The following is a 12,021-nucleotide window of genomic DNA, read 5'->3' on the forward strand; positions in this document are numbered from 1 at the left end:
CGCTGGCCGAGCAGCTCAACCTCCCGCTGCTCTGCTTGGCCGGGATACTGAGAGACGGGGGTGTGCTGCGAGACCAGGTCCCTGTGACTTGCGGCATGCCCCTGTAAGATTTAACCACACCCCATAATGTGTAGCCACACGCCTTTTACGTTATTAAAGCCCCAGTCCGTCCCTGCATTTGAGGTACATTTACTACCAGCTGAAAATTACTGCGCCGGCCAGATTCCGCTAACTGGACATAAAAGGCCTGATTTAGAGGTGGATGCGTCATTGATGTTTGGCGCAAGCAGGCAATATTTTGAGTCACACTGCGCATGCATCCCGATAATTAATGCCAAAAGCCTCAAAATTTATTTGGATGCAGAGAAAGGCAATTTCAGTGAGTGTTTCTGGGTGGTAAGAGGGGGGGTGACTAGCCAGATGTGGGCGTTTTGCGGGCATGTCGCGATCAACAATTGCGCTTTTTCCAGAGTTGCACTGATTTTTGGTAGCCATGTTCAGACGGACATTCTGTGCCTCCACAGGGCTGGTGAAATGTTCGATATTGCAACCAAGTTGCGTCCGATGGTGCGTCTTAATACGCAAAGGGGCAGATTAGTGCTAAATCGGCTGGGGTATTAACAATACAGTAACACTATTATAAGATTATTATTAACACAAGATGACAAATCGGGTTAAAAAAAACAATACGGTGATGGAAAATGTAACAAAACATGGGTTTACCTTCCTTGGTACATAGAAGAGAAATTTTGCTTTTGCTTTTACATGGTTGCCTAGGAACAAAATAAAAATAATTATTAGACGCATTGATGTATCTATGATGAAAGGAAACGAGAATGTATTTGGAAATATACTGAGAATAATGGGAAGAGTGGCATAGAAAGCTTGTAACACAATATAAAGTGCTGCAGGACACTGTAATACAGGGAATGTAATGTAATGATCATAGCACAATCCATAGCATAAGACAGATAGCACTGCTGTTTGCTCAGCCATTTCATGTAAGATACCTATTAAATAAATACACATACATGTTAGTTCACTTTGCCATTTTTACCATGTAGATACAGTATTCAACACCACTATTAACTGTGTAATGTATGTGTGACATACGGTAGGTGTGTGTGTGTGTGTAAGGTATGTGTGACATATGTATGTGTATATGTATTTTATATATACAGTATATATATATATATATATAAACAGTATATATTTATATATATATGTATATATACACACATACACAGTGTGAGCAGAGCAGAGCAGCAGGTATGCAGAGCGAGAATAGATGGATGCTGTGCGCATGCGCACAGAATCTATTCACAGTACGGGGGGGGAAGCCTGGGTGCAGCCCAGCAGCTCGGAGATGCTGAGCATGCCACTTAGTGATGTAAATGGGGGCGTGCCATCAGGTCACACCCCCTTTTCAGACACGCGGAAGTCCCGAATCCTCCTCGACAAATGTTGGGAGGTATGGTGTGTGTAAACCCCAAACCCCCCTGTAAAAATCCTGCGTTTGCCCCTGAGCATGGATAACCTTAAAGCCTGGACCGTAATGGGGGAGTTTTGGAACTCTGGCATATAGGATACAAATTGAGATTTTCCAAACTTGGTCCTCAAGGCACCATAAGAGTTCAGGTTTTAAGGATATCCGTGCTTAATCACAGATGGTTATATCAACCTGATTGAGGTACTAATTATTTATTATTTTTATTTATTTATTAACAGTTTCTTATATAGCGCAGCATATTCCATTGCGCTTTACAATTGTAAACATTAATAGAACAAAACTGGGTCATAACAGACAGATATATAGGTAGGAAGGCCCTGCTCGCAAGCTTACAATCTATAGGGAAATAGGCATTGATACACAAGGATAGGTGCTATATATTGCATTTGGTCCAGCCAGAATGCACAGTTTCGTGGTTGGCTGCATGATCCAGTCACAGGAATGTCGACCAAATGTCATGAGGATGTGAGAGAAAGACAATGTGTGAGATTGTGTGTGGACTGTAAAAAGGGGATGTAATTAGATATGGAAGCTATGAAGGTTATGTGGGAGGTTCTGGAATTTGATAAGCTTGCCTGAAGAGGTGAGTTTTCAGGGATCGCTTGAAGGATTGGAGACTAGATGAAAGTCTTATTGTGCGAGGTAGTTCATTCCATAGAGTGGGTGCAGCGCGAAGAAAGTCCTGTAACCGTGAATGGGAGCAAGTAATGCATGGGGATGAGAGATGCAGATCTTGTGCTGAGCGGAGAGGTCGGGTTGGGAGATATTTTGAGATGAGTGAAGAGATGTATGTTGGTGTGGTGTGGTTAATAGCCTTATGTGTAAGTGAAAGTATTTTGTATTGAATACGGTAGAAAACCGGCAACCAATGGAGGGACTGACAGAGCGGGGCAGCAGAAGAAGGTTTTGCAAGAAAGATAAGCCTTGCAGCTGCTTCATAATGGATTGTAATGGTGATAGTCTGTTTTTGGGAAGACCAGTAAGGAGGCTATTGCAATAGTCAATGCGGGAAATAATAAGTGCATGGATTAGAGTTTTTGCAGTGTCTTGTGTGAGATATGGTCGAATTTTGAATATGTTTTTTAAGTGTATGTAACATGATTTTGAGACAGATTGAATGTGGGGAACAAAGGACAGTTCAGAGTCAAGGATGACACCAAGGCACCGAGCTTGTGGGGCGGGGTGGATGGTCGAGGTATCAACAGTGATAGAGAGATCAGGTTGGTAACTGTTATTGGCCGGTGGAAATATAATTAATTCTGTTTTAGAAATATTAAGTTTCAGGTGGCGAGATGACATCCAAGATGAAATGGCAGAAAGACATTCAGTGACACGGACCAATACAGATGGAGATAAATCTGGAGAGGATAGGTAGATTTGAGTATCATCCGCATACAGATGGTACTGAAATCCAAAAGAGCTGATTAGTTTGCCAAGAGAGGTGGTATAGATTGAGAATAGCAGAGGACCTAAGACAGAGCCTTGCGGTACTCCAACTGATAGAGGAAGCAAGGAGGCAGAATCAAAAAAATGAACAGTAAAAGAGCGATCAGATAGGAAGGAAGAAAACCAAGAAAGAGCTGTGTCCTTAAGACCTATGGATTGTAGTGTTTGTATGAGAAGAGAGTGGTCAACAGTGTCAAAAGCAGCAGAGAGATTTAATGAAGTCACCTATGCTTATGCATGGATATCCTTAAAACCTGAACTGTTAGGGTGCCTTGGGGACAGAGTTTAGGAAACGCTGATGTAAGCTATTAATATAGATCAGGCTCTTTTCAATTATGGAATACAAGAAAATTGTATTTAGGTGATGTTGTCTAATGCATTTTATCCCTACACATTACCAAGGACACAAAGAACTCTTCTTCAGGCAGGTTTACATGATTTATCAATTTTATGGTCCTTTGTGTTCTGAAAGCTACTTCTGTACAATAATGTGGGTGATGAACAATATCACCTACAGGATACTGTATAAAAGGTTTGTTTGCGTACATGAACTGCACAGTGGACAGCATTGTTGTCTCACAGCAGTTTGGTCATGAATTTGATTCCTGACCAGAGTTCTATCTGTGTGAAGTTTGTATGCCTTCCTTGGATTTGCATCAATTTACCCCGGGTCCTCCAGCTTTCTCCAAACACTCCAAAAACATTCTGGTAGATTAATTAACTGCTGACTAAAATGTACATTAGTGCATTTCTCACTACTTGTTTTAAGGATTATGGAATGTAAGCTCTATTTGGGCAGGAACTGTGATTGAATGACAGACAGTGTCTGTATAGTGCTGCGTCTCTTGATCCCTTCGCGATTAGTGTGTTCTGTAGATAGGTTGCTATGAGCATAACACTTAGCACAGCATACTAGTTGCGTTATACCGTGCAGGGGTTAATGATTCGTTTGTTTACTTATTTGTCAATGTTTTTGACATCAGTCATTATTCCAGATGCTGTGTTGTAATCGCAGTACTTTGTATTATGTTATCCACAGCTCCACTATTGTATTTCCTTGAAGAAGTCTGTGGAACGGACGAAATGCGTTGCAAAGCTCCATACCTGCCCTATATGAACTTGCTGACAAACTCATAAATAAGATGAGCATTTGGCACTTTATCCTTTTTTTTGGCACATCTTGCACTTGAAATGTTTAATATATATTATAAGATTTCCCTTTTAAATATCTGAATTCTTGATACATGTATGTTTTTATGTTCTCTACATTTTATGTTTAACCTTTTAGCGTAAATAAAATCTGTGTAATTTTTTGTGTACATATAAAGCACTTGTCTCTATTAATTTTTTGAAATAAGGTTCATGTACAGTATATACATGGAGGTGTAGGTCTCACAATATCAATTTGCACTGACACTTTATCAGTATCTTCGAAGATATACTTATGTTTGTACATTATATTCTTGCACAGATAATATATAACTTTTCTTAACTATCCTTTTTTACTTGCACATTGTTTTCTATGTTTTTTATCTATTTATTGATTAATTGTCGTACACACACATCTAAGACACCAGCGTGTGTGTGTGTGTGTGTGTGTGTGTGTGTGTGTGTGTGTGTGTATGATTAAATTGAACTGCATCTACTATTCTACTATATTGTTATAACTGTTCTATGTGTTTAGAGATTATTTGAAAAACATGTTCGGTTCCAACATGTTTTTCAAATTTTGATGTCACAGATTCTGAATTGGAAGTATATTGAAGTGGGTTATTTGGCACTGATACACAAGTATTGAGTAAGATGTCAGAATCAAAATAAATATTCCAAAACTTTTCCACAGGTTACTTATACGAAAATGATTGAATCTAAAGTGTATTCATAACCTATGTAATTCAATGTATAACTCTGCACAGATGAGATGCTTTACCTCAAAAGTCACACAATTTCTTCATTGATTCCACCTGTGTAGAAAATATGTATTTCATCTGAATCTCTGTAAATATGAATAACTCATTTTGTGATGTCCTACAGAAAGGGATTTGTTTTGCTCCCCCTCCCCAAAAAATATAATAATTCAAAATGTTAACAAAAGAGCATTCCTAACAAGATATGACAATGGAGAGGCAAAAATCTAAGGAAGGCCCATCCTGCATTCAGTACAGGCCCCATTGGAGTCGTGCAGCTGTTCCCTTGGCTCTGTAATCTGCTGGCCATGGAAAGCTGCATCGGCGCAGATGATAGCAAAGACTCTTGCACTGGGCCAGAATCTTTGCTATTTACTGTGCATGACCCTTTTCCAGAAAATACTACTGCAAAGATGGCAAAACTGGCAAAAGGTAGGGGAACGGCGGCTCCCAGGGGGAGAGGGAGAAACACTGCACACTTGTCTCCCTGGCAGGGGAGGTTCAAGAGAGGAGGGGGTCTTTGTGCAACCTCTGTGCAGGCCCCCTCCTCTCCGGCAGCATAGTAGACTCTGGCTTTTTGCCAGAGTCTACTGCGCAAGCGCAGGTCTCCGGGAACATGGCGTTTGCACTATGTTCCCAGAGATTTCTCTTGCACATGCCCAAATCTACGCCAAAATGGCCGCTGCACCATTATCCTGGTGATTTCTGTCTGTAGCACTGGCCTACAATGGACTCCGATGAGGCAAGCATAATATAACATGGGTGCAGGGTGTTCCTCACACCCAGCACCCATTATAGGTACACCAATGTTCCCCAGGGATTATTTTACATCTGTACTAGACCATTGCTAATGCAGAGAACATCCCACAATACTTAGGTAATCCATTTTATGGAAGTGGAAGAGATATGAAATTACAGATATCGATATTTAGTTACCTGACAAGAAAGGTCCTTATCATAAACACTGAACTGGCAGTGATGGTAGACATTTTACATGGGTCAGCAATCTCCAAGACATTCCGCAACAAGGCCAAAAATCTTAAACTCGAGTGGAAGTCTGTCGTGCAACAGGACAATGGTTGAATACAGCAAAAGCAGAGTGGGCTAATATAAATAAAATAAATGTCTCAGTCAGAGAGATTTTATTCCTGATATTAATCCCAATGAGAAAAGGAGATGAAAACTCAAACCTGATGTCCAACCAAAGTGACCCAGCTTCAGCAATTCTGCAAGGAGGAATGGGAAAATATTTCTCCATCAGTTACAGACACACTGCCCCAACTGTAGTTGCCAGACAAGAAAGTTCCTTACAGTACCAGGAACATTGTACTAGCCACACAAGGCAGGGCAGTGATGGAAGATACTTTACATGCTGAAAACTATTTAAAGTCACTGTAGATATTGCTGCCACTAAGTGAGCTCTGATTTATCCTTTCTAGGGGGAGTTGTAAGTTGTTTAATTGCCAAATTCAAGCATCTATGCCAGGGGAGGCAATACTATGTTGTGGTTGATGGTGATGTACATTAGAAGGCCAGATGGAAAAAGTGCTGCAGTTGACAGAAATTAGTATAAATGTTCTTCTCAAACCAGTTCGACAAATCTGACCTGAAGTTCAAAAATTCACTGAGAATTTTCTAACTTTAGATCAACTAAAGAATTTGAGCTATATCCTGCAAAGACAGGTTCAACTAAATTCAAGACAGTTCGTCCATGGCTGAGAAAGTTGCTTCAACTATGTTCTAGGTTGTTCACAAATTGCCGAAATAGAATGTGCTACTTCTTGTACTGGGATAATAAATTAAATACAGAGGGCCTGATTCAGACCCACTCGCGAGCGGCTGTCCGCTCGCAAGTGGGTCGATGTTATGGACTGAGCATGCGCACGACGGAGGGAGCTCCGTCGTGCGCATGCGCCAGACGCGACGAGCGAAGGAAAGTCCTTCGCTCGTTGTGTCCGATCAAAGGGGGCGTGCTGTCAATGTTGATTGACAGCACGCCCCCTTTGGTGGGCGTGCCGGGGGCGTGCCTCCCTGACGGGGGCGTTCCTAAGGGAACGCCTCCCGTCAGAAGCCGGCCCACTGACATCACTAGTGATGTCAGTGGGAGTGATTTTGGCTCTGATAGAGCCAAAATCACTCCGGAGCTTGCGGTTGAAAACCTCAACCGCAGGCTCCGGCTCGCAAATTCGATGGTCGCGATGGTCTCGACCATCGCGACCATCACAATGCACGCTCGTATAGCCTGTGGGTGGTGACCCACAGCTATACGAGCGTCCAGGAGGACGCTCCATGAAAATGGAGCCCGGCCCTCATTCAGAGCGTGCGCTCTGCTCAGAGCGTACGGCTCTGAATGAGGGCCAGAGTCCTCAAAACCTCAAGAATGTAACATTTGCCCAAAACTAATCCAGTCTAATTTAAGCCTAGTTGAAGATGTAAAATTTTTTAATATAACACCAATACGGCATAATTTTTAACTAATGCTCACTGAAGTAAAGATTTATAACTATGGCTATATGGAGGAGGGGCACTTACCGTATATACTCGAGTATAAGCCGACCCGAATATAAGCCGAGGTACCTACTTTTACCCCAAAAAACTGGGAAAACTTATTGACTGGAGTATAAGCCTAGTGTGGGAAATGGCAGCAGCTGGTAGTGCCCCCAGTAGTAATTCCCCCTGGTTGTGCCCCCAGTAGTAATCCCTCCTGGTAGTGCACCCAGTGGTAATCCCCCCTTTCAGTGCCTCCAGCAGTAATCCCCCCCTGGTAGTACCCCCAGTGGCGATCCCCCCTTTTAGTGCCCCCTGTAGTAATCCCCCCCTGGTAGTGCCCCCTGTAGTAATCCTCCCCTGGTAGTTTCCCCAGTGGTAATCCCCCCTTTTAGTGCCCCTGGTAGTGCCCCCTGTAGTAATCGCCCCCTGGTAGTGCCCCCAGTGGTGATCCCCCCTTTTAGTGCCCCCTGTAGTAACACCCCCCTGGTAGTGCTCCCTGCAGTAATCCTCCCCTGGTAGTTCCCCCAGTGGTAATCCCCCCTTTTAGTGCCCCTGGTAGTGCCCCCTGTAGTCCGCCCCCAGTAGAGAGAGATGTGATCAGAATAAAAAAAAAAAATCACTTACCTGAAACTCCCGCTCCTGGTCCCGCCGCTATCCGCTCCTCCGGCCGCTTTGCATGGGAGAGACGTCGTCATGACGTATGTGAACTCAAGCTGGTAACACATTTTCCTAATATTGGATCTACAATCTTCACTCCAGTGCTTTTTAGGATATTTTTATCTATGTCCATTTTTCTAACTATTGCTGCAGCAATCAAGTGCCTACAGGGTTCATTTATCATGCATGATTTTTTTAAAGCTTAAAACCTTTATGTCATTAGATATATGTTATTCTTTTGTGAATCCTTTCTTTTTTAAGTTTTTTATATTTATGTCATAATTGCTTTGACTGTTACATTGGTTAGTATTAAATATTTTCATTTATTTATTAGCGCTGCATCATTTTCCTTTTTTTATTATCTATCCGGAGGCTGACTACCTCCTTATTGCAGCTGCTAGGGAAATCACTCTTCACAGCGCCCTTTCCTACTATATCTTTGTAGTTTTTTTTTTCCATTTCTCCACACTGGTCTGTCGAAGATAATCATTAATGACAATTTATAAGGAGCCCCTAAGGTTCTTGAAACACAGTGATGAAATCATGCGTTACATTCATACTTGTAATTGTAATTAAAAGAAAGTATATTTTATTTTAAATAACCCATATATGACATTTAACACTTCCAACTGAATATGTCCCTTAGAGTTTAATGATACCCTGAGGATTTAAGGATTATACTCTGCACCTTCGGATCTTACTGTATATATTCTGTTTGAAAGGCAGTGAAATTAATTTTCCTTAATTTATTTCAATGCAATATTGCAAAAAAAAGAAAAAAACATTCTGGCTAAAACTAATATTTACACATGCCTCAATTTACAATTTGGGGCTGTTATTGCTAGAAACTGTGGGGGAGCTGCCAGCACGATATTAAATAAAGGAAAACAGAAAGCAACAAAAACTGCTCCCCAAGACGCATGTTGTGCCTACACCAGATAATAATGAGGAACAGAACCATCACATTGCCCCATACTAATACAGTTCATCTCAGCTGTTTTCATTTGGCAAGACTCATTCTTCTCAGAAGATCCATTTGTTATTGAAACTAGCCAATCTGTAATAAAAGCAATGTTTTTTTCAATCCTCTGAATGAATACAAATGTTTAGGATCTATACCAATGTATACAAGTACCAAGTATTCTTCTGTTAAAAAAAAAATTGTTTATTTAAAAATACTTTGTTACTTTATTTAAAATTAAGTGTTTTTATAGCTTTTTAATATCATTTTAATAAAGGCCTCTTGAATAAAATTTTATGGACTAAGCATATGAGGACATCTTTTATTGCACTAACATGCGAGGTTATATTTGTGGGTCGGGATTACTGAAATTAAATAAAGGGGTGTATAGGGGGTATATACAGTTGTCCCTGCTTTGTGTGATGGCACACATACTTAATATCCTGTAAAGTATGGAATGAAGTCTGCATAAAGGTTCCTGGATCATTATTGCTATGTTTTAGGCACATTTCATTAGGGTATGTTCTCCCCACGGTTTGTGGGTTTTCCCACAGCCCAAAAACAATGTTTATTGCTTTTGGATTTTTCCTGTGTAGTTAGAAAGATGTGTTTGAGGCTTCAGATAAAAGTCGAACACTGGTGTGTTTGCAGAACATTATTGGCACCTAGGGGTATATTTCCTAAAGTGCAGATTTTTAGTAGTAAAGATGTTGGCCATAGCAACCAATCAAATTCCAGCTATTATTTTCTATAAGGTGCGAGATAAATGTTAAGTAGAATCTGATTGATTGCTATGGGCAATATTTCCACTTTAGTAAATATGCCTTCTAAAGTCAAAATTGTCCAAAAGTAAATATGCCTTCTAAAGTCAAAATTGTCCAAAAGATGCTAAGACATTTTGCTTACATTTAAAAAAAAAAAAAAAGCTGGAGCATCAAGTTTGCAGGGTAAAGACTAGAGCAAAGATGGATAACAATTATTTTCATATACAAGAAAATAACGGCTCCGAATATCATATGAAGATGGTAAAATCATAATCCAGTATGGTGACAGAGGGCCTTATTCAGAGCTTGACGCTAATGCAATCGTAGCTACGATTTCACACGCAACAGCAAAAATATGCTAATGTCTGCAAAGATCACCCGAGCATAAGGACGCCCACTCTTGCCTTCTAACCTGCGTGCGACGATGCATATCTGCGTAAATATCGGTAACATCGCCACACATCTTGGCCTTGCGGAAGGTCTGACCTGCAGCAGCCTTGGAAGCTCTTCAGACACGCAGAAATGCATATACTCACAGTGGATAATTTATGCACACCCATGTCCGTAGTGCATGCAGGGGGGGTTTCTGAGTACCCAGAAACCCCCCTGGCAGCCTTGAGAGCAGACACCATGTTATTAAGCCCCGCCTCCTCATCGCGATGTGCAGGTTAATAAGGAGAAGGCGGACCCAATATGACAGGATTCTATTAGTCGCTTCATTTGGCTCCGCCCCTCGATTGACCTGCAGATAGCCATTAGGGTGAGGAGCCTAATTACATGGTTCCAGCCTGCCAGGTCCCGTCCCGTGCAAGGTAAGTGTAATGTATGTGTGACATATGTATTTGTGTGTAAGGTATGTGTGACATATGTATGTATATGTGTGTGTATGTATGTATATGTATATATATATGTGTGTGTGTGTGTGGAATTGCTCTTGGAAAAATCCTGCATTTGCCTCTGCATGTAACGGCGTTTAAACAGACAGACATGCCTACGTTTCTCAGACCACCCCCCGTCACCTCCCCCAAATGCTGTCACTCACTCTGCGATGGATTCCTATGTGCCCTGCATCTTTCATTGCAGCATCCTAGCACACGCTGCTGTGTGCTGGGCTGCACAGAGAGACTGCTCTTGGTTGCTAAGTAGCAGTCTCCTATGCTTGTGGGGAGAGCGTTCACACTGGCTATGCATCAGGCTCAGGTGGCTCGCAGCGCCTCCCTCCACAGCATGCAGTGATGCTTCGCGGCGCTGCAAAAATATTATTTTTATACATTCTTTCCCTAAGGGGACTTGGCCACGCCTCCCATGATTAGGCCACACCCCCTTCATCCAGGCCCCGCATTGCTCTTGGAGAGCCTGCATATCATACACAGCTGTTGTGTCTTTGTACACAGCAGCTCTGTGATAATACGCTAATGCCTCAAGAGGCGTCTTGTGTAAATAGTTGCCTCCTGCCTGGCTTCTGTGATCTGCTGCGCCACTCTGCGAGATCATCAGCCATCTGAGTAACCCTCAGCTTAGGGGGCACTGAGACCATCGTCACAGACACAGATCCACGCAGTACACATCCTGCCAATGGCGTAACTTCATCCCAGGTGCCTGGAGGCAAGATAAATGTTGGTGCCCCCCCCCCAAATTAAAATATACCACCCCCCCGGCACCTATGCCAGCCCCAGCTGCCGCCGCCCCCCTATGCAGTTCCTTTTATACAATGCCCCCAGTAGTATCTCCCCTATGCAGTGCCCTCAGTAGAGGTTCCCCTATGCAGTGCCCGCCTACGTAGTGCCCCTCAGTAATGGTCCCCCTATGCAGTACTTACCGGTAGTGGTCCCTCTATGCAGTGCCCCCAGTAGTAAGGCCCCTGTAGTGCCCCCAATAGTAAGGCCCCTGTAGTGCCCCCAATAGTAAGGCCCCTGTAGTGTCCCCATATCATGCCCCCAGTAGTAATGCTGCTGTAGTGCCCCCATATGATGCCCCCAGTAGTAAGGCCATTGTAATGCCCCCTGTAGTGCCCCGAGTAGTAAGCCCCCTGTAGTGCCCCCAGTAGTAAGCCCCTGTAGTGCCCCCAGCAGTAAGCCCCCTGTAATAAGTCCCCAGTAGTAAGCCCCCTGTAGTGCCCCAGTAGTAAGCTCCCTGTAATAAGCTCTCCCTAATGCCCCCTGTAGTAAGCCCCTGTAATAAGCCCCCTGTAGTGCCCCGCCCTCCCCCCCCCCTCGCGCACATACACATACAAAAAAAAAAGAATACTTACCTTAAACCCTGCTCCATCGCCTGCTGCCGTCCGTC

General features: G+C 42.8%; 1 protein-coding gene across 2 annotated transcripts in view; it reads right to left on the minus strand.

Annotated features, from left to right (window-relative positions):
* The window catches only part of CORIN (corin, serine peptidase), a 387,855-nt gene that overhangs the window by 58,064 nt on the left and 317,770 nt on the right, over nucleotides 1–12,021 (minus strand). For both annotated transcript variants that reach the window (XM_088475236.1, XM_088475237.1), the window contains exon 18: nucleotides 724–773. In XM_088475236.1, the coding sequence (XP_088331362.1) occupies nucleotides 724–773 (50 nt within the window). The remainder of the gene's footprint in view (nucleotides 1–723; nucleotides 774–12,021) is intronic.

This window comes from Taudactylus pleione, unplaced genomic scaffold (assembly GCF_031769625.1).
Source record: "Taudactylus pleione unplaced genomic scaffold, aTauple2 ptg000169l, whole genome shotgun sequence".
Classification (NCBI taxonomy): domain Eukaryota; kingdom Metazoa; phylum Chordata; class Amphibia; order Anura; family Myobatrachidae; genus Taudactylus; species Taudactylus pleione.